The 27692-nt window shown below is 37.1% G+C and overlaps 4 protein-coding genes and 4 non-coding genes across 8 annotated transcripts; 4 read left to right on the top strand and 4 right to left on the bottom strand.

Annotated features, from left to right (window-relative positions):
- Positions 1 to 189: 189 nt before the first annotated feature.
- LOC140021219 (uncharacterized) lies at positions 190 to 2121 on the bottom strand. The gene is made up of 3 exons (XM_072071985.1): positions 2092 to 2121; positions 605 to 1921; positions 190 to 222 (listed from the first exon to the last, which is right to left on the bottom strand). Exons 1-3 carry the CDS (start codon positions 2119 to 2121, stop codon positions 190 to 192), a joined length of 1380 nt encoding a protein of 459 aa, XP_071928086.1.
- A 158-nt stretch (positions 2122 to 2279) lies between these two features.
- LOC140026294 (small nucleolar RNA R71) lies at positions 2280 to 2386 on the top strand. Its single transcript, XR_011830240.1, has one exon. It is a non-coding gene; the product is annotated as a small nucleolar RNA R71 (small nucleolar RNA).
- Positions 2387 to 8783: 6397 nt separating this feature from the next.
- LOC140021218 (uncharacterized) lies at positions 8784 to 10715 on the bottom strand. Its single transcript, XM_072071984.1, has 3 exons — positions 10686 to 10715; positions 9199 to 10515; positions 8784 to 8816 (listed from the first exon to the last, which is right to left on the bottom strand). The coding sequence occupies exons 1-3, from the start codon at positions 10713 to 10715 to the stop codon at positions 8784 to 8786; spliced, it is 1380 nt and encodes a 459-aa protein (XP_071928085.1).
- A 158-nt stretch (positions 10716 to 10873) lies between these two features.
- On the top strand, positions 10874 to 10980 carry LOC140026292 (small nucleolar RNA R71). Its single transcript, XR_011830238.1, has one exon. It is a non-coding gene; the product is annotated as a small nucleolar RNA R71 (small nucleolar RNA).
- Positions 10981 to 13504: 2524 nt separating this feature from the next.
- Positions 13505 to 13611, bottom strand: LOC140026291 (small nucleolar RNA R71). Its single transcript, XR_011830237.1, has one exon. It is a non-coding gene; the product is annotated as a small nucleolar RNA R71 (small nucleolar RNA).
- Positions 13612 to 13769: 158 nt separating this feature from the next.
- Positions 13770 to 15701, top strand: LOC140021217 (uncharacterized). Its single transcript, XM_072071982.1, has 3 exons — positions 13770 to 13799; positions 13970 to 15286; positions 15669 to 15701. Exons 1-3 carry the CDS (start codon positions 13770 to 13772, stop codon positions 15699 to 15701), a joined length of 1380 nt encoding a protein of 459 aa, XP_071928083.1.
- A 6396-nt stretch (positions 15702 to 22097) lies between these two features.
- LOC140026290 (small nucleolar RNA R71) lies at positions 22098 to 22204 on the bottom strand. The gene has a single exon (XR_011830236.1). It is a non-coding gene; the product is annotated as a small nucleolar RNA R71 (small nucleolar RNA).
- Positions 22205 to 22362: 158 nt separating this feature from the next.
- Positions 22363 to 24294, top strand: LOC140021216 (uncharacterized). The gene is made up of 3 exons (XM_072071981.1): positions 22363 to 22392; positions 22563 to 23879; positions 24262 to 24294. Exons 1-3 carry the CDS (start codon positions 22363 to 22365, stop codon positions 24292 to 24294), a joined length of 1380 nt encoding a protein of 459 aa, XP_071928082.1.
- Positions 24295 to 27692: the final 3398 nt, after the last annotated feature.

Genomic DNA, 27692 nt, shown 5'->3' with positions numbered 1-27692 from the left:
TTTGAAAAATTACAAAAGGTACCCCAATGACTCAAAATGCATCATAGATCATTTGTTTGCCAATTTTAATGGCTGGAACAAATGTAAAACATTAAAAACATGCATTTTACCCCTTTATAATGAATCAAAAACACCTTTAACGCAAATCGAGGGGTTGAGTTGTTTGATCAAAGTTCGCCTTTTTTGTACTCAATTGGTCATCCTTGCCTTCAATTGCCAACCCTACATTACAAAAACAACAATTTAGCTAAAACATTGATTCAAACCACAAAATCACACCAAGTTAACAAATATAACCTAAATATTGGGTTGCCTCCCAATTAGCGCTTTTGTTTATAGTCGTTGGCTCGACTGAAAAAGTTGAATCACTTTAGAGCATTAGAGAGAGATTTTCTCCCCATGGGTCGAAACTCCCGAGCCAATCCACCATGTGGTGAACCATGCATTGATCTTCATAGTCCAATTTCCTCAAATGCCAAGGAGGGATATTAGACTTGTCATAGAGAGGCTCAACTTCACCTTGGAGTGGATTTTGCTTGTCTTTTCTGAATTGGCTCAACTTTTCACCATTTTCTTCATGGAATGGAGAATTTATTAAGCCAACTTCCATCCTTATCTTCTCCTCCTTTGTTCCTACACCATGAAAGTTAGTACCAAGGACATTTATAAATTTAACTTCTTCGGTCCTTTCTTGGTTAACCTTTTCATCATATGGCATATTAGAAACAAGAGCAGTAGGCTCTATATTCCCTTCTTTATTATCCAAATTGAATTCCAATTCCTCACCATTAACCCGTAATATAAGCTTACCTTTTTCTACATCAATTATAGTTCGTGCAGTGGCTAAAAACGGTCGTCCTAGAATAATTGGCATTCTCACATCTTCTTCAATATCTAAGACAACAAAATCCACAGGTATTATAGATTGTCTTACCTTTATGAGCACATTTTCCAAAATACCCATGGGACGTGTGATTGACCGATCCGCCAATTGCAATGTAATATTGGTAGCTTTTAGCTCTTGAAGTCCCAATCTCCGGGCAACCGATAACGGCATAAGTGACACACTTGCACCTAAATCACATAAAGCATTAGAAAAATGTAATTGACCAATAGTGCAAGGAATAGAAAAACTTCCCGGATCTTTCAATTTAGGAGGGAGTTTATTCTTAATCAATGCACTACACTCTTCCGTTAATGCTATCATCTCATTATCTACAATTTTCCTCTTCTTTGACATGATGTCTTTCAAGAAACGTGCATAAGAGGGAATTTGTGTTATAGCATCAATGAAAGGAATGTTAATGTGCAATTGTTTAAACATTTTGAAGAACTTTTCAAACTCCCGATCCTGTCCATCTTTCTTCAACCTGTGAGGAAAAGGTATCACATTAGAATTTAATTTGGGATGAAGTGCATCAATATCAATGATAACATGATCATTTTGACTTTCTTGCTCCCCTTCAATTGCTTGCTTCTTGTCTTTTTCACCACCTGAATTTTCAAAATCGAATCCCTCAACCGTTTTACCGCTTCTAAGAATGATTGCATTGACATGCTCTCTCGGATTCACTTCGGTTTTACTTGGTAATTCACCAGGGTTTCTATTGTTGATCACATTGGCAATTTGACCAATTTGAACCTCCAAGTTTCTGTACATCCCAGCTAATTGGTCCAACCGCCCCTCAACTCGCTCAAATCTATCCGAAGTCACCTTAGCAAGTTTTTCCACCGCGATCTCCCAACTTGGTTTAGTTTCAGCCTGTGGTTGCCTTGGTTGAAATCCCGGCGGATTGGTTGGCCTTTGTTGATTGCCTTGATCTTTCCATCCAAAGTTTGGATGATTTTTCCACCCCGGATTGTAAGTATTCGAGTAGGGATTATTTGGAGCATTTCGGTTGTAATTATTGACAAATTGTACCTGCTCAGAATCAACACACTCATTAATATCATGTTCACCTCCACAGAAAGAGCAACAAGCTACGTGTGCATTAGATGAACTTGGACCAACTCCACCTTGTCTACTTAGCAATTTCATCACATCATTCATTTGAGCACTCAGCATATTGAGAGTGTCCATTTCTATCATACCTGCGTGACGTCTCGTATTACCTCTTTCATTGGCCCATTGGTAGTTATTTGCGGCCATTTCTTCTATCAAATTCTGAGCTTCTTGGGGTGATTTACCCATTAAAGCTCCACCTGCGGCTGCATCAATAATAGTTTTAGTGGAGAAAGATAAACCATTATAGAAGGTTTGTATGATTAACCATTCCGGCAGTCCATGATGTGGACATTTCCGAAGCAAATCTCTAAACCTTTCCCATGCCTCATATAATGATTCTCCTTCCAATTGGCTAAAACTAGTGATATCCATTCTAAACTTAGCAGTCTTACCTGGTGGAAAATACTTATTTAAGAATGCTCTTGATAGTTCATCCCATCCAGTGAAAGTATTAGGAGCATGAGAGTGTAGCCAAAGTTTGGCCTTATCTCTCAATGAAAATGGGAACAACCTTAGTCTTATAGCATCATCACTAACTCCATTCATTTTAATTGTATCACAAATTTCCAAGAATGTAGCTAAGTGTGTATTAGGATCTTCTACTGCATTACCTCCAAATTGAGATTGTTGAACCATTTGGATAAGTGATGGTTTAATCTCAAAGTTGTTAGCATTTACCGTAGGCCTTACTATGCTTGTTTGAGATCCTTGTGTTCCCGGTAGAGCAAAATCTCGTAGAACTCGCCTATTTGCTTCATTTTCAGCCATTTCTTCTTCAAATGGTAGTTCTATCAAAATTTCCTCTATTGGTTGCCAAATCTCGTGTTCCTCTTGCTGTGGTGGATGCCTCCTTTGTCTACGTAGTGTCCTCTCAATTTCTGGATTGAAAGGTGCGACTTCTCGAGACTCCCGGTGCATACACTACAAACAGAAATAAGGGATATTATGCAACTTCAATGGTAAAAAAACTGATTACAATATAAGATTAAATATAATCTAAAAAATAAAGCTGTCTAAATTAATAAAGATGATTAGGCTCTAATATTGCCGCTCCCCGGCAGCGGCGCCAAAAACTTGACGGGTTTTTACTTTAAGTGCAAGTTTAATTCCGAATTTACACCCGTTGGACTGCAAGTATACAGGTCGCAATTGTAGTACAAGATGTGTATCGGGTCGATCCCACGAGGAGCAATTTAAAACAATTATTAGATACTAATTTACTCTATTATTTAGACTCACAATTAATTTGAGCAGAAACTTCATATTTTAATTCAACTACAAGAGTTCTTAACTAGATAAATGCAATCTCACAATAGGAGTAGAATTCACTAAATATTAAGATCTAGGGATGTAGATTCCACTTATGACACAAAAGATCTAAAATGAATTAATTCAACACTTGTTACTGCTCTTGTTTAACCAAGGATTCATTTCCAGAAATACCGAAATCACATTCTCATGATAATAATGGGTTAAAACAGATTAGTTTTTCCTAATCTCTTGGTAAATACTAAATCTGTTCTTATTCACACATGAAATGCAGATTTCATCCACTTGAATGTATTTCTATTCTCATGAATATACAACTCAAGTTCTACTTGTGTCATTCCATTATTTTTACCATTTCTCAATGAATAAAAATAACTATAAACCTGCTATTGGTGATCAAGCAACAACAAGTAATCCAACATACACAAGTAGATAAGTTAATACAAGACATAACAAGAATGAATAACAATCACTTCATATCATTTGGCCATAAGCCTCATCTACTCCCTAGATAAAGAAAATTAGCTACTCATGAATGATAAAACACTCATAACTTCATTAATGTAAATCATCATGAATTACAAATACAAACAGAGTAAAGAAAGTCTTAGCCAAGATATGGTGAAGCCTTCCAAAAATCTCCTTTGTCTTGAACTTAGATGATTACAAGATGAAATCCCAATTGCCCCTTGCAAGTCCTAGGTAGAGAGAATATGTTTTTCTGTAAGAAACTAAGCTACGAATGGATCTCAGATCTCTCCCCATATTTCTGCATAAAAAGTACTCAAAGGCTCCATTTTTCCAAGTCAAATTCTATCCTTTGATTCCCAAATCTCCACTTTGTTAGCATAGTCAAAAACCAATATTTTTGACTTGAAAATAAGCCACTTTTCTTGCCCTTTTGTCTTCTGAAGCATGTGCACCGAATTCCCTTGCATCTTATAGCTGGAAAGTGGTGTGAACACAAGAGAATTGGCTGAGTCAAATTGCAGAATTTCGGCTATAAAACGCGCCTACACAAAACGCGGTTACAAGTCACGTTTTGTGTACTCGCGTATTCACTTTGGCCTTACTTCATCTGCGATTTTCTCTATCATAAAGGCCGAACTAGCTTTTGTGCAAAACACAAAAGTTGTAGCCCTTTGAGTTAGCTTTCCAATGCTTCAAGAATCATCCAAATCGGAGCTTTGTAGCCTGAGATATGATCGAAATACTGAAGAGTGTCAAAACTGACTTGTATTGCATTTCCTCACTTGAACGTTTTTCACTTCATTCTTCTTGTTGCCACTTGAATTTATCACCAAATCTCTATTTTTTACCTCATTTGACATCCTTTGGTGATTGAATCATCATTCCTGCATAAAAATGAAGTTTTTACCATTAAAATCAATAGAAATGCAATATTATCCACTTTTACCAAAAATATATAATTTTACCAAAAACCTCTTTATTTTAATTATAAAACTAAATAATCAACTCAAAATTAACTAATAAAATGCACTTAAAAATACGTAAAATAAACTCTTATCAAATACCCCCACACTTGAATCATTGCTTGTCCTCAAGCAATATAAAATTCCAACCATCAATGATCCAAAAATTGAAAATAAACATATGTAGTATTTCAACTCCATTTCCTTGAATCAAGGTAAATAACCCTTATGTGATCTTTCCATTAAGTTCAAGTACTCATAATATCAAGCAAAGAAGAGCCAAGTATACCATAATTTTACCAATTCAACTCAACTTCTTATTTTTATCTAATTTCGCAAGCAAGCAACTCCTATAGTCAATAAAGATGCTAACTAATCTCATGATCAACTTCTTATTTTTCTTAAAGAGGGATTTAATTTACTTCTTTTTTTTTTTTTTTTTTTTGATATTTTAAGGGTTAAATATTGCTTAAGTTGTGAAAAATGCCTTTTGACGCGAAGATCAACATTTTTAGATGCAGATCCCCGGTTACTCAACATTTCACATACTCAAGTTGCTTTGCATACTCTTAATTCAAGTACCTTTTTACGCGAATGTCGACATTTGTAGATGCCAACCCCCGGTTACTCGGTACGAGAATCATTGGAGTAGAATAACCAATTTTTTTTTTCTTTTTTTTTTTTAACAATATATAATAAAATTCCCTCTAAGAGTAATCATGAGAAGAGTATGACACTTATTAACCATATTAATTTCTTATCTTATAAAATTAGATAAAAAGAAGAATTTTCATCAAATATACAAAATGTAGGCATAATTTTCTCCACTTTACTAGATATACTTTCCTATAGATGTAAAAATTATAATCACATAAAAATCATTTCCAAATTTCATGAGAAAAGAAGTATCAAAACCGCATATATTTATTTCAAAAGGATAAGTGACAAAATTTTATTTATTTATTATAGTTAATAACATATATATATATATAAGGTTTTGGAAAAATTTTGACAGAGTCTCCCCTTAAAAGTGGACTAAATCTCCCTGCCAGCAACCACAAGAAACACCATTTAAGCACAAGAATTATATCAAACACAACTAAAACCACAAGTATCACACATATTTCTCCCCCCACACTTAAATTACACATTGTCCTCAATGTGTAGGGAAGAAATGAAACAAAAGAAGAAAAGAAAAGAAAGAAGTACTCCCCAAGTCAATGGCTGAGATCCTTATCAGCCACTAATCACGAACCACTGTCAAAATACAAGTACCTACCACATAGAAAATAAAATGAAGTTAAACATCTTAAGTTCCACAAGTTAAGATAATTAGGCAAGCAAGTTCATCAACTAAAGATAGCTTCTGCAGTGTGCCAAGTCAGTTATCCCCCTCAGCATCATCGTCATCCTGTGCATCACGATTGGGCGGTGGATGAATGCCCAAATGATCTTCAATTCGGCTTAGACGATTCCTAACGTCAGCGAACTGGAATGCAAAGTCCTCCATATGATCAAAAAGTCGCTGCCAATTAGTTTGTGGTGGAGGAGGAGGTGGTGCTGCAGTAGAAGGTCCAGCTTCATCCCGACCATGTCTAGCCTTTTGTCTCCGCTCCTGAACAGGGCGTGGAATGTCTCCCGTGCCAATACCAAGGCGGCGAAGAGTAGTGATAGTCATCTCAGCACGTGGTGGAACATACTCCCGCCGCATGCCTTCCAAGGGAACCTCAAAACGGGGAAAGATTAAAGTCAGTAGACGAGGAAATGATAGTTTGAAGGAAGTTGTCTTACGCCTCGCCGTAGACCTAATGTGGCTGATGATGATGTTAGGCAATGAAATCCGAGCATATGGAGATGTCCGGTTATGGAACATGTAATCCAAGAAGTAGATATCGTTCTTGCGGACCTCCGTGTGCCCCGTCTTCTTTGGGATGACATTGTGAGCCATCATGTAAATGATAAGACGATGACGAGGTTCGAATACATTCGCCAATATGGTCTCCTTTCTGGTAGAGCGAAAAGGTTGGTACTCGAGACCAAACCTAGCCATGGCCAATGAGGGATCCCACCTCCTATTCGGGGGAACAAACTCCTTCTTCAAGTCTACTGGACGTCCGTCATCCATACACCCCAAAATAGCAGCCAAATCTTGCCGTGACAAGGTGATTCGTCTTCCACGCACCCAGGACTCAACTATTTCTCCACTATGGCGCGCCTTACTTTCAATGTTGGCGTAAAACTCGCGCACCAACTCTGGGTAGTAATGGTTTGGAAGGGTGAGAATCGGAGCCCATCCTAGCTGAGCAAAAGCTTCTGAGATGTTGTACATCATCTCAACTGGTGGACTGACGTGCATCTCAAACAAAAACTCCAAATTAGCACGCGCCTCATGCCACTCCTGATTCCTGCGAGTGTTGAACCTAGCACTGTCAAATACCGATTTTCCCGCTCCACGGGAGGTGCCCTCACCAGGTCGACGGTTAACTGGTGGAGGAGAAGGTGAATTCTCCTCTTCAGTCACCTCCATCTCTTCATTAACCTCCCTCTCCTCACTACTAGAGGATGAAAGTACCGCTCTTCTTCCCCTTGGCATAGTACCTAAAAAATATTTCAATTATCCACATGTACTACAACTCATTATTTGGCAACAAAAGTTCAGCATTAATCCAAATAACGTCAAATACAATTGCTCAAGTTCTAATCATTCAATGATCGTACAAGACATATTTTCTGCCTAAAGTTGCCCAAAATCACCAAATTACACAAGATATGTATCAATTATACTTTAATTAGTGAAAATAGGAACAATTATGATTATAACTATTTAGAATTAACAATAATAATATGCTTTTAGCTATAATCATGTTTAGGCAAAAATTAAACTAATTAACTCACCAAATCAACCAAATTACTCACTATACACAATGCACATGCTTAAACATCATCAACTAACCATTTTTAACCATAATTTAACATCACCAATGACTCAAAAACATCCTAGTTCCTTTTTCCAATTTCATCTAAATATAGCAATTGTGAATTTTAAAGTACTTGAAAACCAATAAATTGCTACATTTAAACATTTAAACATGCTTAAACAATCATAATAATCATGAATAAAATAAAAAATAGCCATGAACCTCATCAAATTTTCGAAATTAAAAGATGTCAGATAGCTCAGGATAAAAAATATGAACTTCTAAAATCAAAAGATTTGATGAAGAAACTTACCTCAATCACGTAGAAGGATGTTTGGTGATGCTAAAAATGCAAAAAGCCCTATGAAACAACCTCCAATTGACCTCCAATTGAAGAAATTAGAGTTTAAGAACCCTAACCTTCAATCCCTCAAAAACCTGATTTTAGGTGTTTTTCTTGGATTTTAATCGGTTAAAAAGGTTGTATGAAGCTCAAAAGGTGTTGGGGTGATGATTTCTAGCAAGATTATGGAGTATAAATGAAAATTTGTGAGTTGGGTAGAAGGAAGAGGGAAAAACGCGGCTGGAAAAATTGGGAAGAGAGGAAAAAAATTTGAAGCTGAAATCGCGTTTCTGAGGGTTATATTCAGACACATAAAACGCGACTAAAAACGCGCCTTCAACTCGCGTTTTTGAAGTCGCGTTTCCTGCACAAATCTTGCAGGACTGAAAACGCGACTGTGATGGAAAACGCGACTTCGAGTCGCGTTTCTGAAGTCGCGTTTTTGAGTCTTGATCCGGGCTTGAAAACGCGAATTCCATTAAAACGCGACTTTGGGTCGCGTTTTGAAGGCGCGTTTTCTGTTCTGCAGGTGCAGGATTGAAAACGCGATTCCTAGAAACGCGACTTGTAGTCGCGTTTACTTTGAAAACGCGTTTTCTGCTTCGATTTTTAGCAGAATTTCAACTTTTGAAAAATTACAAAAGGTACCCCAATGACTCAAAATGCATCATAGATCATTTGTTTGCCAATTTTAATGGCTGGAACAAATGTAAAACATTAAAAACATGCATTTTACCCCTTTATAATGAATCAAAAACACCTTTAACGCAAATCGAGGGGTTGAGTTGTTTGATCAAAGTTCGCCTTTTTTGTACTCAATTGGTCATCCTTGCCTTCAATTGCCAACCCTACATTACAAAAACAACAATTTAGCTAAAACATTGATTCAAACCACAAAATCACACCAAGTTAACAAATATAACCTAAATATTGGGTTGCCTCCCAATTAGCGCTTTTGTTTATAGTCGTTGGCTCGACTGAAAAAGTTGAATCACTTTAGAGCATTAGAGAGAGATTTTCTCCCCATGGGTCGAAACTCCCGAGCCAATCCACCATGTGGTGAACCATGCATTGATCTTCATAGTCCAATTTCCTCAAATGCCAAGGAGGGATATTAGACTTGTCATAGAGAGGCTCAACTTCACCTTGGAGTGGATTTTGCTTGTCTTTTCTGAATTGGCTCAACTTTTCACCATTTTCTTCATGGAATGGAGAATTTATTAAGCCAACTTCCATCCTTATCTTCTCCTCCTTTGTTCCTACACCATGAAAGTTAGTACCAAGGACATTTATAAATTTAACTTCTTCGGTCCTTTCTTGGTTAACCTTTTCATCATATGGCATATTAGAAACAAGAGCAGTAGGCTCTATATTCCCTTCTTTATTATCCAAATTGAATTCCAATTCCTCACCATTAACCCGTAATATAAGCTTACCTTTTTCTACATCAATTATAGTTCGTGCAGTGGCTAAAAACGGTCGTCCTAGAATAATTGGCATTCTCACATCTTCTTCAATATCTAAGACAACAAAATCCACAGGTATTATAGATTGTCTTACCTTTATGAGCACATTTTCCAAAATACCCATGGGACGTGTGATTGACCGATCCGCCAATTGCAATGTAATATTGGTAGCTTTTAGCTCTTGAAGTCCCAATCTCCGGGCAACCGATAACGGCATAAGTGACACACTTGCACCTAAATCACATAAAGCATTAGAAAAATGTAATTGACCAATAGTGCAAGGAATAGAAAAACTTCCCGGATCTTTCAATTTAGGAGGGAGTTTATTCTTAATCAATGCACTACACTCTTCCGTTAATGCTATCATCTCATTATCTACAATTTTCCTCTTCTTTGACATGATGTCTTTCAAGAAACGTGCATAAGAGGGAATTTGTGTTATAGCATCAATGAAAGGAATGTTAATGTGCAATTGTTTAAACATTTTGAAGAACTTTTCAAACTCCCGATCCTGTCCATCTTTCTTCAACCTGTGAGGAAAAGGTATCACATTAGAATTTAATTTGGGATGAAGTGCATCAATATCAATGATAACATGATCATTTTGACTTTCTTGCTCCCCTTCAATTGCTTGCTTCTTGTCTTTTTCACCACCTGAATTTTCAAAATCGAATCCCTCAACCGTTTTACCGCTTCTAAGAATGATTGCATTGACATGCTCTCTCGGATTCACTTCGGTTTTACTTGGTAATTCACCAGGGTTTCTATTGTTGATCACATTGGCAATTTGACCAATTTGAACCTCCAAGTTTCTGTACATCCCAGCTAATTGGTCCAACCGCCCCTCAACTCGCTCAAATCTATCCGAAGTCACCTTAGCAAGTTTTTCCACCGCGATCTCCCAACTTGGTTTAGTTTCAGCCTGTGGTTGCCTTGGTTGAAATCCCGGCGGATTGGTTGGCCTTTGTTGATTGCCTTGATCTTTCCATCCAAAGTTTGGATGATTTTTCCACCCCGGATTGTAAGTATTCGAGTAGGGATTATTTGGAGCATTTCGGTTGTAATTATTGACAAATTGTACCTGCTCAGAATCAACACACTCATTAATATCATGTTCACCTCCACAGAAAGAGCAACAAGCTACGTGTGCATTAGATGAACTTGGACCAACTCCACCTTGTCTACTTAGCAATTTCATCACATCATTCATTTGAGCACTCAGCATATTGAGAGTGTCCATTTCTATCATACCTGCGTGACGTCTCGTATTACCTCTTTCATTGGCCCATTGGTAGTTATTTGCGGCCATTTCTTCTATCAAATTCTGAGCTTCTTGGGGTGATTTACCCATTAAAGCTCCACCTGCGGCTGCATCAATAATAGTTTTAGTGGAGAAAGATAAACCATTATAGAAGGTTTGTATGATTAACCATTCCGGCAGTCCATGATGTGGACATTTCCGAAGCAAATCTCTAAACCTTTCCCATGCCTCATATAATGATTCTCCTTCCAATTGGCTAAAACTAGTGATATCCATTCTAAACTTAGCAGTCTTACCTGGTGGAAAATACTTATTTAAGAATGCTCTTGATAGTTCATCCCATCCAGTGAAAGTATTAGGAGCATGAGAGTGTAGCCAAAGTTTGGCCTTATCTCTCAATGAAAATGGGAACAACCTTAGTCTTATAGCATCATCACTAACTCCATTCATTTTAATTGTATCACAAATTTCCAAGAATGTAGCTAAGTGTGTATTAGGATCTTCTACTGCATTACCTTGTATCGGGTCGATCCCACGAGGAGCAATTTAAAACAATTATTAGATACTAATTTACTCTATTATTTAGACTCACAATTAATTTGAGCAGAAACTTCATATTTTAATTCAACTACAAGAGTTCTTAACTAGATAAATGCAATCTCACAATAGGAGTAGAATTCACTAAATATTAAGATCTAGGGATGTAGATTCCACTTATGACACAAAAGATCTAAAATGAATTAATTCAACACTTGTTACTGCTCTTGTTTAACCAAGGATTCATTTCCAGAAATACCGAAATCACATTCTCATGATAATAATGGGTTAAAACAGATTAGTTTTTCCTAATCTCTTGGTAAATACTAAATCTGTACACAAAACGTGACTTGTAACCGCGTTTTGTGTAGGCGCGTTTTATAGCCGAAATTCTGCAATTTGACTCAGCCAATTCTCTTGTGTTCACACCACTTTCCAGCTATAAGATGCAAGGGAATTCGGTGCACATGCTTCAGAAGACAAAAGGGCAAGAAAAGTGGCTTATTTTCAAGTCAAAAATATTGGTTTTTGACTATGCTAACAAAGTGGAGATTTGGGAATCAAAGGATAGAATTTGACTTGGAAAAATGGAGCCTTTGAGTACTTTTTATGCAGAAATATGGGGAGAGATCTGAGATCCATTCGTAGCTTAGTTTCTTACAGAAAAACATATTCTCTCTACCTAGGACTTGCAAGGGGCAATTGGGATTTCATCTTGTAATCATCTAAGTTCAAGACAAAGGAGATTTTTGGAAGGCTTCACCATATCTTGGCTAAGACTTTCTTTACTCTGTTTGTATTTGTAATTCATGATGATTTACATTAATGAAGTTATGAGTGTTTTATCATTCATGAGTAGCTAATTTTCTTTATCTAGGGAGTAGATGAGGCTTATGGCCAAATGATATGAAGTGATTGTTATTCATTCTTGTTATGTCTTGTATTAACTTATCTACTTGTGTATGTTGGATTACTTGTTGTTGCTTGATCACCAATAGCAGGTTTATAGTTATTTTTATTCATTGAGAAATGGTAAAAATAATGGAATGACACAAGTAGAACTTGAGTTGTATATTCATGAGAATAGAAATACATTCAAGTGGATGAAATCTGCATTTCATGTGTGAATAAGAACAGATTTAGTATTTACCAAGAGATTAGGAAAAACTAATCTGTTTTAACCCATTATTATCATGAGAATGTGATTTCGGTATTTCTGGAAATGAATCCTTGGTTAAACAAGAGCAGTAACAAGTGTTGAATTAATTCATTTTAGATCTTTTGTGTCATAAGTGGAATCTACATCCCTAGATCTTAATATTTAGTGAATTCTACTCCTATTGTGAGATTGCATTTATCTAGTTAAGAACTCTTGTAGTTGAATTAAAATATGAAGTTTCTGCTCAAATTAATTGTGAGTCTAAATAATAGAGTAAATTAGTATCTAATAATTGTTTTAAATTGCTCCTCGTGGGATCGACCCGATACACATCTTGTACTACAATTGCGACCTGTATACTTGCAGTCCAACGGGTGTAAATTCGGAATTAAACTTGCACTTAAAGTAAAAACCCGTCAAGTTTTTGGCGCCGCTGCCGGGGAGCGGCAATATTAGAGCCTAATCATCTTTATTAATTTAGACAGCTTTATTTTTTAGATTATATTTAATCTTATATTGTAATCAGTTTTTTTACCATTGAAGTTGCATAATATCCCTTATTTCTGTTTGTAGTGTATGCACCGGGAGTCTCGAGAAGTCGCACCTTTCAATCCAGAAATTGAGAGGACACTACGTAGACAAAGGAGGCATCCACCACAGCAAGAGGAACACGAGATTTGGCAACCAATAGAGGAAATTTTGATAGAACTACCATTTGAAGAAGAAATGGCTGAAAATGAAGCAAATAGGCGAGTTCTACGAGATTTTGCTCTACCGGGAACACAAGGATCTCAAACAAGCATAGTAAGGCCTACGGTAAATGCTAACAACTTTGAGATTAAACCATCACTTATCCAAATGGTTCAACAATCTCAATTTGGAGGTAATGCAGTAGAAGATCCTAATACACACTTAGCTACATTCTTGGAAATTTGTGATACAATTAAAATGAATGGAGTTAGTGATGATGCTATAAGACTAAGGTTGTTCCCATTTTCATTGAGAGATAAGGCCAAACTTTGGCTACACTCTCATGCTCCTAATACTTTCACTGGATGGGATGAACTATCAAGAGCATTCTTAAATAAGTATTTTCCACCAGGTAAGACTGCTAAGTTTAGAATGGATATCACTAGTTTTAGCCAATTGGAAGGAGAATCATTATATGAGGCATGGGAAAGGTTTAGAGATTTGCTTCGGAAATGTCCACATCATGGACTGCCGGAATGGTTAATCATACAAACCTTCTATAATGGTTTATCTTTCTCCACTAAAACTATTATTGATGCAGCCGCAGGTGGAGCTTTAATGGGTAAATCACCCCAAGAAGCTCAGAATTTGATAGAAGAAATGGCCGCAAATAACTACCAATGGGCCAATGAAAGAGGTAATACGAGACGTCACGCAGGTATGATAGAAATGGACACTCTCAATATGCTGAGTGCTCAAATGAATGATGTGATGAAATTGCTAAGTAGACAAGGTGGAGTTGGTCCAAGTTCATCTAATGCACACGTAGCTTGTTGCTCTTTCTGTGGAGGTGAACATGATATTAATGAGTGTGTTGATTCTGAGCAGGTACAATTTGTCAATAATTACAACCGAAATGCTCCAAATAATCCCTACTCGAATACTTACAATCCGGGGTGGAAAAATCATCCAAACTTTGGATGGAAAGATCAAGGCAATCAACAAAGGCCAACCAATCCGCCGGGATTTCAACCAAGGCAACCACAGGCTGAAACTAAACCAAGTTGGGAGATCGCGGTGGAAAAACTTGCTAAGGTGACTTCGGATAGATTTGAGCGAGTTGAGGGGCGGTTGGACCAATTAGCTGGGATGTACAGAAACTTGGAGGTTCAAATTGGTCAAATTGCCAATGTGATCAACAATAGAAACCCTGGTGAATTACCAAGTAAAACCGAAGTGAATCCGAGAGAGCATGTCAATGCAATCATTCTTAGAAGCGGTAAAACGGTTGAGGGATTCGATTTTGAAAATTCAGGTGGTGAAAAAGACAAGAAGCAAGCAATTGAAGGGGAGCAAGAAAGTCAAAATGATCATGTTATCATTGATATTGATGCACTTCATCCCAAATTAAATTCTAATGTGATACCTTTTCCTCACAGGTTGAAGAAAGATGGACAGGATCGGGAGTTTGAAAAGTTCTTCAAAATGTTTAAACAATTGCACATTAACATTCCTTTCATTGATGCTATAACACAAATTCCCTCTTATGCACGTTTCTTGAAAGACATCATGTCAAAGAAGAGGAAAATTGTAGATAATGAGATGATAGCATTAACGGAAGAGTGTAGTGCATTGATTAAGAATAAACTCCCTCCTAAATTGAAAGATCCGGGAAGTTTTTCTATTCCTTGCACTATTGGTCAATTACATTTTTCTAATGCTTTATGTGATTTAGGTGCAAGTGTGTCACTTATGCCGTTATCGGTTGCCCGGAGATTGGGACTTCAAGAGCTAAAAGCTACCAATATTACATTGCAATTGGCGGATCGGTCAATCACACGTCCCATGGGTATTTTGGAAAATGTGCTCATAAAGGTAAGACAATCTATAATACCTGTGGATTTTGTTGTCTTAGATATTGAAGAAGATGTGAGAATGCCAATTATTCTAGGACGACCGTTTTTAGCTACTGCACGAACTATAATTGATGTAGAAAAAGGTAAGCTTATATTACGGGTTAATGGTGAGGAATTGGAATTCAATTTGGATAATAAAGAAGGGAATATAGAGCCTACTGCTCTTGTTTCTAATATGCCATATGATGAAAAGGTTAACCAAGAAAGGACCGAAGAAGTTAAATTTATAAATGTCCTTGGTACTAACTTTCATGGTGTAGGAACAAAGGAGGAGAAGATAAGGATGGAAGTTGGCTTAATAAATTCTCCATTCCATGAAGAAAATGGTGAAAAGTTGAGCCAATTCAGAAAAGACAAGCAAAATCCACTCCAAGGTGAAGTTGAGCCTCTCTATGACAAGTCTAATATCCCTCCTTGGCATTTGAGGAAATTGGACTATGAAGATCAATGCATGGTTCACCACATGGTGGATTGGCTCGGGAGTTTCGACCCATGGGGAGAAAATCTCTCTCTAATGCTCTAAAGTGATTCAACTTTTTCAGTCGAGCCAACGACTATAAACAAAAGCGCTAATTGGGAGGCAACCCAATATTTAGGTTATATTTGTTAACTTGGTGTGATTTTGTGGTTTGAATCAATGTTTTAGCTAAATTGTTGTTTTTGTAATGTAGGGTTGGCAATTGAAGGCAAGGATGACCAATTGAGTACAAAAAAGGCGAACTTTGATCAAACAACTCAACCCCTCGATTTGCGTTAAAGGTGTTTTTGATTCATTATAAAGGGGTAAAATGCATGTTTTTAATGTTTTACATTTGTTCCAGCCATTAAAATTGGCAAACAAATGATCTATGATGCATTTTGAGTCATTGGGGTACCTTTTGTAATTTTTCAAAAGTTGAAATTCTGCTAAAAATCGAAGCAGAAAACGCGTTTTCAAAGTAAACGCGACTACAAGTCGCGTTTCTAGGAATCGCGTTTTCAATCCTGCACCTGCAGAACAGAAAACGCGCCTTCAAAACGCGACCCAAAGTCGCGTTTTAATGGAATTCGCGTTTTCAAGCCCGGATCAAGACTCAAAAACGCGACTTCAGAAACGCGACTCGAAGTCGCGTTTTCCATCACAGTCGCGTTTTCAGTCCTGCAAGATTTGTGCAGGAAACGCGACTTCAAAAACGCGAGTTGAAGGCGCGTTTTTAGTCGCGTTTTATGTGTCTGAATATAACCCTCAGAAACGCGATTTCAGCTTCAAATTTTTTTCCTCTCTTCCCAATTTTTCCAGCCGCGTTTTTCCCTCTTCCTTCTACCCAACTCACAAATTTTCATTTATACTCCATAATCTTGCTAGAAATCATCACCCCAACACCTTTTGAGCTTCATACAACCTTTTTAACCGATTAAAATCCAAGAAAAACACCTAAAATCAGGTTTTTGAGGGATTGAAGGTTAGGGTTCTTAAACTCTAATTTCTTCAATTGGAGGTCAATTGGAGGTTGTTTCATAGGGCTTTTTGCATTTTTAGCATCACCAAACATCCTTCTACGTGATTGAGGTAAGTTTCTTCATCAAATCTTTTGATTTTAGAAGTTCATATTTTTTATCCTGAGCTATCTGACATCTTTTAATTTCGAAAATTTGATGAGGTTCATGGCTATTTTTTATTTTATTCATGATTATTATGATTGTTTAAGCATGTTTAAATGTTTAAATGTAGCAATTTATTGGTTTTCAAGTACTTTAAAATTCACAATTGCTATATTTAGATGAAATTGGAAAAAGGAACTAGGATGTTTTTGAGTCATTGGTGATGTTAAATTATGGTTAAAAATGGTTAGTTGATGATGTTTAAGCATGTGCATTGTGTATAGTGAGTAATTTGGTTGATTTGGTGAGTTAATTAGTTTAATTTTTGCCTAAACATGATTATAGCTAAAAGCATATTATTATTGTTAATTCTAAATAGTTATAATCATAATTGTTCCTATTTTCACTAATTAAAGTATAATTGATACATATCTTGTGTAATTTGGTGATTTTGGGCAACTTTAGGCAGAAAATATGTCTTGTACGATCATTGAATGATTAGAACTTGAGCAATTGTATTTGACGTTATTTGGATTAATGCTGAACTTTTGTTGCCAAATAATGAGTTGTAGTACATGTGGATAATTGAAATATTTTTTAGGTACTATGCCAAGGGGAAGAAGAGCGGTACTTTCATCCTCTAGTAGTGAGGAGAGGGAGGTTAATGAAGAGATGGAGGTGACTGAAGAGGAGAATTCACCTTCTCCTCCACCAGTTAACCGTCGACCTGGTGAGGGCACCTCCCGTGGAGCGGGAAAATCGGTATTTGACAGTGCTAGGTTCAACACTCGCAGGAATCAGGAGTGGCATGAGGCGCGTGCTAATTTGGAGTTTTTGTTTGAGATGCACGTCAGTCCACCAGTTGAGATGATGTACAACATCTCAGAAGCTTTTGCTCAGCTAGGATGGGCTCCGATTCTCACCCTTCCAAACCATTACTACCCAGAGTTGGTGCGCGAGTTTTACGCCAACATTGAAAGTAAGGCGCGCCATAGTGGAGAAATAGTTGAGTCCTGGGTGCGTGGAAGACGAATCACCTTGTCACGGCAAGATTTGGCTGCTATTTTGGGGTGTATGGATGACGGACGTCCAGTAGACTTGAAGAAGGAGTTTGTTCCCCCGAATAGGAGGTGGGATCCCTCATTGGCCATGGCTAGGTTTGGTCTCGAGTACCAACCTTTTCGCTCTACCAGAAAGGAGACCATATTGGCGAATGTATTCGAACCTCGTCATCGTCTTATCATTTACATGATGGCTCACAATGTCATCCCAAAGAAGACGGGGCACACGGAGGTCCGCAAGAACGATATCTACTTCTTGGATTACATGTTCCATAACCGGACATCTCCATATGCTCGGATTTCATTGCCTAACATCATCATCAGCCACATTAGGTCTACGGCGAGGCGTAAGACAACTTCCTTCAAACTATCATTTCCTCGTCTACTGACTTTAATCTTTCCCCGTTTTGAGGTTCCCTTGGAAGGCATGCGGCGGGAGTATGTTCCACCACGTGCTGAGATGACTATCACTACTCTTCGCCGCCTTGGTATTGGCACGGGAGACATTCCACGCCCTGTTCAGGAGCGGAGACAAAAGGCTAGACATGGTCGGGATGAAGCTGGACCTTCTACTGCAGCACCACCTCCTCCTCCACCACAAACTAATTGGCAGCGACTTTTTGATCATATGGAGGACTTTGCATTCCAGTTCGCTGACGTTAGGAATCGTCTAAGCCGAATTGAAGATCATTTGGGCATTCATCCACCGCCCAATCGTGATGCACAGGATGACGATGATGCTGAGGGGGATAACTGACTTGGCACACTGCAGAAGCTATCTTTAGTTGATGAACTTGCTTGCCTAATTATCTTAACTTGTGGAACTTAAGATGTTTAACTTCATTTTATTTTCTATGTGGTAGGTACTTGTATTTTGACAGTGGTTCGTGATTAGTGGCTGATAAGGATCTCAGCCATTGACTTGGGGAGTACTTCTTTCTTTTCTTTTCTTCTTTTGTTTCATTTCTTCCCTACACATTGAGGACAATGTGTAATTTAAGTGTGGGGGGAGAAATATGTGTGATACTTGTGGTTTTAGTTGTGTTTGATATAATTCTTGTGCTTAAATGGTGTTTCTTGTGGTTGCTGGCAGGGAGATTTAGTCCACTTTTAAGGGGAGACTCTGTCAAAATTTTTCCAAAACCTTATATATATATATATGTTATTAACTATAATAAATAAATAAAATTTTGTCACTTATCCTTTTGAAATAAATATATGCGGTTTTGATACTTCTTTTCTCATGAAATTTGGAAATGATTTTTATGTGATTATAATTTTTACATCTATAGGAAAGTATATCTAGTAAAGTGGAGAAAATTATGCCTACATTTTGTATATTTGATGAAAATTCTTCTTTTTATCTAATTTTATAAGATAAGAAATTAATATGGTTAATAAGTGTCATACTCTTCTCATGATTACTCTTAGAGGGAATTTTATTATATATTGTTAAAAAAAAAAAAGAAAAAAAAAATTGGTTATTCTACTCCAATGATTCTCGTACCGAGTAACCGGGGGTTGGCATCTACAAATGTCGACATTCGCGTAAAAAGGTACTTGAATTAAGAGTATGCAAAGCAACTTGAGTATGTGAAATGTTGAGTAACCGGGGATCTGCATCTAAAAATGTTGATCTTCGCGTCAAAAGGCATTTTTCACAACTTAAGCAATATTTAACCCTTAAAATATCAAAAAAAAAAAAAAAAAAAGAAGTAAATTAAATCCCTCTTTAAGAAAAATAAGAAGTTGATCATGAGATTAGTTAGCATCTTTATTGACTATAGGAGTTGCTTGCTTGCGAAATTAGATAAAAATAAGAAGTTGAGTTGAATTGGTAAAATTATGGTATACTTGGCTCTTCTTTGCTTGATATTATGAGTACTTGAACTTAATGGAAAGATCACATAAGGGTTATTTACCTTGATTCAAGGAAATGGAGTTGAAATACTACATATGTTTATTTTCAATTTTTGGATCATTGATGGTTGGAATTTTATATTGCTTGAGGACAAGCAATGATTCAAGTGTGGGGGTATTTGATAAGAGTTTATTTTACGTATTTTTAAGTGCATTTTATTAGTTAATTTTGAGTTGATTATTTAGTTTTATAATTAAAATAAAGAGGTTTTTGGTAAAATTATATATTTTTGGTAAAAGTGGATAATATTGCATTTCTATTGATTTTAATGGTAAAAACTTCATTTTTATGCAGGAATGATGATTCAATCACCAAAGGATGTCAAATGAGGTAAAAAATAGAGATTTGGTGATAAATTCAAGTGGCAACAAGAAGAATGAAGTGAAAAACGTTCAAGTGAGGAAATGCAATACAAGTCAGTTTTGACACTCTTCAGTATTTCGATCATATCTCAGGCTACAAAGCTCCGATTTGGATGATTCTTGAAGCATTGGAAAGCTAACTCAAAGGGCTACAACTTTTGTGTTTTGCACAAAAGCTAGTTCGGCCTTTATGATAGAGAAAATCGCAGATGAAGTAAGGCCAAAGTGAATACGCGAGTACACAAAACGTGACTTGTAACCGCGTTTTGTGTAGGCGCGTTTTATAGCCGAAATTCTGCAATTTGACTCAGCCAATTCTCTTGTGTTCACACCACTTTCCAGCTATAAGATGCAAGGGAATTCGGTGCACATGCTTCAGAAGACAAAAGGGCAAGAAAAGTGGCTTATTTTCAAGTCAAAAATATTGGTTTTTGACTATGCTAACAAAGTGGAGATTTGGGAATCAAAGGATAGAATTTGACTTGGAAAAATGGAGCCTTTGAGTACTTTTTATGCAGAAATATGGGGAGAGATCTGAGATCCATTCGTAGCTTAGTTTCTTACAGAAAAACATATTCTCTCTACCTAGGACTTGCAAGGGGCAATTGGGATTTCATCTTGTAATCATCTAAGTTCAAGACAAAGGAGATTTTTGGAAGGCTTCACCATATCTTGGCTAAGACTTTCTTTACTCTGTTTGTATTTGTAATTCATGATGATTTACATTAATGAAGTTATGAGTGTTTTATCATTCATGAGTAGCTAATTTTCTTTATCTAGGGAGTAGATGAGGCTTATGGCCAAATGATATGAAGTGATTGTTATTCATTCTTGTTATGTCTTGTATTAACTTATCTACTTGTGTATGTTGGATTACTTGTTGTTGCTTGATCACCAATAGCAGGTTTATAGTTATTTTTATTCATTGAGAAATGGTAAAAATAATGGAATGACACAAGTAGAACTTGAGTTGTATATTCATGAGAATAGAAATACATTCAAGTGGATGAAATCTGCATTTCATGTGTGAATAAGAACAGATTTAGTATTTACCAAGAGATTAGGAAAAACTAATCTGTTTTAACCCATTATTATCATGAGAATGTGATTTCGGTATTTCTGGAAATGAATCCTTGGTTAAACAAGAGCAGTAACAAGTGTTGAATTAATTCATTTTAGATCTTTTGTGTCATAAGTGGAATCTACATCCCTAGATCTTAATATTTAGTGAATTCTACTCCTATTGTGAGATTGCATTTATCTAGTTAAGAACTCTTGTAGTTGAATTAAAATATGAAGTTTCTGCTCAAATTAATTGTGAGTCTAAATAATAGAGTAAATTAGTATCTAATAATTGTTTTAAATTGCTCCTCGTGGGATCGACCCGATACACATCTTGTACTACAATTGCGACCTGTATACTTGCAGTCCAACGGGTGTAAATTCGGAATTAAACTTGCACTTAAAGTAAAAACCCGTCAAGTTTTTGGCGCCGCTGCCGGGGAGCGGCAATATTAGAGCCTAATCATCTTTATTAATTTAGACAGCTTTATTTTTTAGATTATATTTAATCTTATATTGTAATCAGTTTTTTTACCATTGAAGTTGCATAATATCCCTTATTTCTGTTTGTAGTGTATGCACCGGGAGTCTCGAGAAGTCGCACCTTTCAATCCAGAAATTGAGAGGACACTACGTAGACAAAGGAGGCATCCACCACAGCAAGAGGAACACGAGATTTGGCAACCAATAGAGGAAATTTTGATAGAACTACCATTTGAAGAAGAAATGGCTGAAAATGAAGCAAATAGGCGAGTTCTACGAGATTTTGCTCTACCGGGAACACAAGGATCTCAAACAAGCATAGTAAGGCCTACGGTAAATGCTAACAACTTTGAGATTAAACCATCACTTATCCAAATGGTTCAACAATCTCAATTTGGAGGTAATGCAGTAGAAGATCCTAATACACACTTAGCTACATTCTTGGAAATTTGTGATACAATTAAAATGAATGGAGTTAGTGATGATGCTATAAGACTAAGGTTGTTCCCATTTTCATTGAGAGATAAGGCCAAACTTTGGCTACACTCTCATGCTCCTAATACTTTCACTGGATGGGATGAACTATCAAGAGCATTCTTAAATAAGTATTTTCCACCAGGTAAGACTGCTAAGTTTAGAATGGATATCACTAGTTTTAGCCAATTGGAAGGAGAATCATTATATGAGGCATGGGAAAGGTTTAGAGATTTGCTTCGGAAATGTCCACATCATGGACTGCCGGAATGGTTAATCATACAAACCTTCTATAATGGTTTATCTTTCTCCACTAAAACTATTATTGATGCAGCCGCAGGTGGAGCTTTAATGGGTAAATCACCCCAAGAAGCTCAGAATTTGATAGAAGAAATGGCCGCAAATAACTACCAATGGGCCAATGAAAGAGGTAATACGAGACGTCACGCAGGTATGATAGAAATGGACACTCTCAATATGCTGAGTGCTCAAATGAATGATGTGATGAAATTGCTAAGTAGACAAGGTGGAGTTGGTCCAAGTTCATCTAATGCACACGTAGCTTGTTGCTCTTTCTGTGGAGGTGAACATGATATTAATGAGTGTGTTGATTCTGAGCAGGTACAATTTGTCAATAATTACAACCGAAATGCTCCAAATAATCCCTACTCGAATACTTACAATCCGGGGTGGAAAAATCATCCAAACTTTGGATGGAAAGATCAAGGCAATCAACAAAGGCCAACCAATCCGCCGGGATTTCAACCAAGGCAACCACAGGCTGAAACTAAACCAAGTTGGGAGATCGCGGTGGAAAAACTTGCTAAGGTGACTTCGGATAGATTTGAGCGAGTTGAGGGGCGGTTGGACCAATTAGCTGGGATGTACAGAAACTTGGAGGTTCAAATTGGTCAAATTGCCAATGTGATCAACAATAGAAACCCTGGTGAATTACCAAGTAAAACCGAAGTGAATCCGAGAGAGCATGTCAATGCAATCATTCTTAGAAGCGGTAAAACGGTTGAGGGATTCGATTTTGAAAATTCAGGTGGTGAAAAAGACAAGAAGCAAGCAATTGAAGGGGAGCAAGAAAGTCAAAATGATCATGTTATCATTGATATTGATGCACTTCATCCCAAATTAAATTCTAATGTGATACCTTTTCCTCACAGGTTGAAGAAAGATGGACAGGATCGGGAGTTTGAAAAGTTCTTCAAAATGTTTAAACAATTGCACATTAACATTCCTTTCATTGATGCTATAACACAAATTCCCTCTTATGCACGTTTCTTGAAAGACATCATGTCAAAGAAGAGGAAAATTGTAGATAATGAGATGATAGCATTAACGGAAGAGTGTAGTGCATTGATTAAGAATAAACTCCCTCCTAAATTGAAAGATCCGGGAAGTTTTTCTATTCCTTGCACTATTGGTCAATTACATTTTTCTAATGCTTTATGTGATTTAGGTGCAAGTGTGTCACTTATGCCGTTATCGGTTGCCCGGAGATTGGGACTTCAAGAGCTAAAAGCTACCAATATTACATTGCAATTGGCGGATCGGTCAATCACACGTCCCATGGGTATTTTGGAAAATGTGCTCATAAAGGTAAGACAATCTATAATACCTGTGGATTTTGTTGTCTTAGATATTGAAGAAGATGTGAGAATGCCAATTATTCTAGGACGACCGTTTTTAGCCACTGCACGAACTATAATTGATGTAGAAAAAGGTAAGCTTATATTACGGGTTAATGGTGAGGAATTGGAATTCAATTTGGATAATAAAGAAGGGAATATAGAGCCTACTGCTCTTGTTTCTAATATGCCATATGATGAAAAGGTTAACCAAGAAAGGACCGAAGAAGTTAAATTTATAAATGTCCTTGGTACTAACTTTCATGGTGTAGGAACAAAGGAGGAGAAGATAAGGATGGAAGTTGGCTTAATAAATTCTCCATTCCATGAAGAAAATGGTGAAAAGTTGAGCCAATTCAGAAAAGACAAGCAAAATCCACTCCAAGGTGAAGTTGAGCCTCTCTATGACAAGTCTAATATCCCTCCTTGGCATTTGAGGAAATTGGACTATGAAGATCAATGCATGGTTCACCACATGGTGGATTGGCTCGGGAGTTTCGACCCATGGGGAGAAAATCTCTCTCTAATGCTCTAAAGTGATTCAACTTTTTCAGTCGAGCCAACGACTATAAACAAAAGCGCTAATTGGGAGGCAACCCAATATTTAGGTTATATTTGTTAACTTGGTGTGATTTTGTGGTTTGAATCAATGTTTTAGCTAAATTGTTGTTTTTGTAATGTAGGGTTGGCAATTGAAGGCAAGGATGACCAATTGAGTACAAAAAAGGCGAACTTTGATCAAACAACTCAACCCCTCGATTTGCGTTAAAGGTGTTTTTGATTCATTATAAAGGGGTAAAATGCATGTTTTTAATGTTTTACATTTGTTCCAGCCATTAAAATTGGCAAACAAATGATCTATGATGCATTTTGAGTCATTGGGGTACCTTTTGTAATTTTTCAAAAGTTGAAATTCTGCTAAAAATCGAAGCAGAAAACGCGTTTTCAAAGTAAACGCGACTACAAGTCGCGTTTCTAGGAATCGCGTTTTCAATCCTGCACCTGCAGAACAGAAAACGCGCCTTCAAAACGCGACCCAAAGTCGCGTTTTAATGGAATTCGCGTTTTCAAGCCCGGATCAAGACTCAAAAACGCGACTTCAGAAACGCGACTCGAAGTCGCGTTTTCCATCACAGTCGCGTTTTCAGTCCTGCAAGATTTGTGCAGGAAACGCGACTTCAAAAACGCGAGTTGAAGGCGCGTTTTTAGTCGCGTTTTATGTGTCTGAATATAACCCTCAGAAACGCGATTTCAGCTTCAAATTTTTTTCCTCTCTTCCCAATTTTTCCAGCCGCGTTTTTCCCTCTTCCTTCTACCCAACTCACAAATTTTCATTTATACTCCATAATCTTGCTAGAAATCATCACCCCAACACCTTTTGAGCTTCATACAACCTTTTTAACCGATTAAAATCCAAGAAAAACACCTAAAATCAGGTTTTTGAGGGATTGAAGGTTAGGGTTCTTAAACTCTAATTTCTTCAATTGGAGGTCAATTGGAGGTTGTTTCATAGGGCTTTTTGCATTTTTAGCATCACCAAACATCCTTCTACGTGATTGAGGTAAGTTTCTTCATCAAATCTTTTGATTTTAGAAGTTCATATTTTTTATCCTGAGCTATCTGACATCTTTTAATTTCGAAAATTTGATGAGGTTCATGGCTATTTTTTATTTTATTCATGATTATTATGATTGTTTAAGCATGTTTAAATGTTTAAATGTAGCAATTTATTGGTTTTCAAGTACTTTAAAATTCACAATTGCTATATTTAGATGAAATTGGAAAAAGGAACTAGGATGTTTTTGAGTCATTGGTGATGTTAAATTATGGTTAAAAATGGTTAGTTGATGATGTTTAAGCATGTGCATTGTGTATAGTGAGTAATTTGGTTGATTTGGTGAGTTAATTAGTTTAATTTTTGCCTAAACATGATTATAGCTAAAAGCATATTATTATTGTTAATTCTAAATAGTTATAATCATAATTGTTCCTATTTTCACTAATTAAAGTATAATTGATACATATCTTGTGTAATTTGGTGATTTTGGGCAACTTTAGGCAGAAAATATGTCTTGTACGATCATTGAATGATTAGAACTTGAGCAATTGTATTTGACGTTATTTGGATTAATGCTGAACTTTTGTTGCCAAATAATGAGTTGTAGTACATGTGGATAATTGAAATATTTTTTAGGTACTATGCCAAGGGGAAGAAGAGCGGTACTTTCATCCTCTAGTAGTGAGGAGAGGGAGGTTAATGAAGAGATGGAGGTGACTGAAGAGGAGAATTCACCTTCTCCTCCACCAGTTAACCGTCGACCTGGTGAGGGCACCTCCCGTGGAGCGGGAAAATCGGTATTTGACAGTGCTAGGTTCAACACTCGCAGGAATCAGGAGTGGCATGAGGCGCGTGCTAATTTGGAGTTTTTGTTTGAGATGCACGTCAGTCCACCAGTTGAGATGATGTACAACATCTCAGAAGCTTTTGCTCAGCTAGGATGGGCTCCGATTCTCACCCTTCCAAACCATTACTACCCAGAGTTGGTGCGCGAGTTTTACGCCAACATTGAAAGTAAGGCGCGCCATAGTGGAGAAATAGTTGAGTCCTGGGTGCGTGGAAGACGAATCACCTTGTCACGGCAAGATTTGGCTGCTATTTTGGGGTGTATGGATGACGGACGTCCAGTAGACTTGAAGAAGGAGTTTGTTCCCCCGAATAGGAGGTGGGATCCCTCATTGGCCATGGCTAGGTTTGGTCTCGAGTACCAACCTTTTCGCTCTACCAGAAAGGAGACCATATTGGCGAATGTATTCGAACCTCGTCATCGTCTTATCATTTACATGATGGCTCACAATGTCATCCCAAAGAAGACGGGGCACACGGAGGTCCGCAAGAACGATATCTACTTCTTGGATTACATGTTCCATAACCGGACATCTCCATATGCTCGGATTTCATTGCCTAACATCATCATCAGCCACATTAGGTCTACGGCGAGGCGTAAGACAACTTCCTTCAAACTATCATTTCCTCGTCTACTGACTTTAATCTTTCCCCGTTTTGAGGTTCCCTTGGAAGGCATGCGGCGGGAGTATGTTCCACCACGTGCTGAGATGACTATCACTACTCTTCGCCGCCTTGGTATTGGCACGGGAGACATTCCACGCCCTGTTCAGGAGCGGAGACAAAAGGCTAGACATGGTCGGGATGAAGCTGGACCTTCTACTGCAGCACCACCTCCTCCTCCACCACAAACTAATTGGCAGCGACTTTTTGATCATATGGAGGACTTTGCATTCCAGTTCGCTGACGTTAGGAATCGTCTAAGCCGAATTGAAGATCATTTGGGCATTCATCCACCGCCCAATCGTGATGCACAGGATGACGATGATGCTGAGGGGGATAACTGACTTGGCACACTGCAGAAGCTATCTTTAGTTGATGAACTTGCTTGCCTAATTATCTTAACTTGTGGAACTTAAGATGTTTAACTTCATTTTATTTTCTATGTGGTAGGTACTTGTATTTTGACAGTGGTTCGTGATTAGTGGCTGATAAGGATCTCAGCCATTGACTTGGGGAGTACTTCTTTCTTTTCTTTTCTTCTTTTGTTTCATTTCTTCCCTACACATTGAGGACAATGTGTAATTTAAGTGTGGGGGGAGAAATATGTGTGATACTTGTGGTTTTAGTTGTGTTTGATATAATTCTTGTGCTTAAATGGTGTTTCTTGTGGTTGCTGGCAGGGAGATTTAGTCCACTTTTAAGGGGAGACTCTGTCAAAATTTTTCCAAAACCTTATATATATATATATGTTATTAACTATAATAAATAAATAAAATTTTGTCACTTATCCTTTTGAAATAAATATATGCGGTTTTGATACTTCTTTTCTCATGAAATTTGGAAATGATTTTTATGTGATTATAATTTTTACATCTATAGGAAAGTATATCTAGTAAAGTGGAGAAAATTATGCCTACATTTTGTATATTTGATGAAAATTCTTCTTTTTATCTAATTTTATAAGATAAGAAATTAATATGGTTAATAAGTGTCATACTCTTCTCATGATTACTCTTAGAGGGAATTTTATTATATATTGTTAAAAAA

Source organism: Coffea arabica, chromosome 11e, assembly GCF_036785885.1.
Source record: "Coffea arabica cultivar ET-39 chromosome 11e, Coffea Arabica ET-39 HiFi, whole genome shotgun sequence".
NCBI classification, from domain to species: domain Eukaryota; kingdom Viridiplantae; phylum Streptophyta; class Magnoliopsida; order Gentianales; family Rubiaceae; genus Coffea; species Coffea arabica.
Note: the sequence above shows the minus strand (reverse complement) of the source record. Positions and strands in the feature narration are given on the sequence as shown.

Excerpts from the sequence above, each read along its gene's own strand:
- LOC140021219 (XM_072071985.1), bottom strand. The coding sequence starts at position 2,121 with ATGAAAGAGGTAATACGAGACGTCACGCAG. Across the intron at positions 1,922-2,091 it reads TAATACGAGACGTCACGCAG|GTACAATTTGTCAATAATTA; the intron begins GTATGATAGAAA and ends GATTCTGAGCAG. Across the intron at positions 223-604 it reads AGGAGAAGATAAGGATGGAA|GGTTGGCAATTGAAGGCAAG; the intron begins GTTGGCTTAATA and ends TTTGTAATGTAG.
- LOC140021218 (XM_072071984.1), bottom strand. The coding sequence starts at position 10,715 with ATGAAAGAGGTAATACGAGACGTCACGCAG. Across the intron at positions 10,516-10,685 it reads TAATACGAGACGTCACGCAG|GTACAATTTGTCAATAATTA; the intron begins GTATGATAGAAA and ends GATTCTGAGCAG. Across the intron at positions 8,817-9,198 it reads AGGAGAAGATAAGGATGGAA|GGTTGGCAATTGAAGGCAAG; the intron begins GTTGGCTTAATA and ends TTTGTAATGTAG.
- LOC140021217 (XM_072071982.1), top strand. The coding sequence starts at position 13,770 with ATGAAAGAGGTAATACGAGACGTCACGCAG. Across the intron at positions 13,800-13,969 it reads TAATACGAGACGTCACGCAG|GTACAATTTGTCAATAATTA; the intron begins GTATGATAGAAA and ends GATTCTGAGCAG. Across the intron at positions 15,287-15,668 it reads AGGAGAAGATAAGGATGGAA|GGTTGGCAATTGAAGGCAAG; the intron begins GTTGGCTTAATA and ends TTTGTAATGTAG.
- LOC140021216 (XM_072071981.1), top strand. The coding sequence starts at position 22,363 with ATGAAAGAGGTAATACGAGACGTCACGCAG. Across the intron at positions 22,393-22,562 it reads TAATACGAGACGTCACGCAG|GTACAATTTGTCAATAATTA; the intron begins GTATGATAGAAA and ends GATTCTGAGCAG. Across the intron at positions 23,880-24,261 it reads AGGAGAAGATAAGGATGGAA|GGTTGGCAATTGAAGGCAAG; the intron begins GTTGGCTTAATA and ends TTTGTAATGTAG.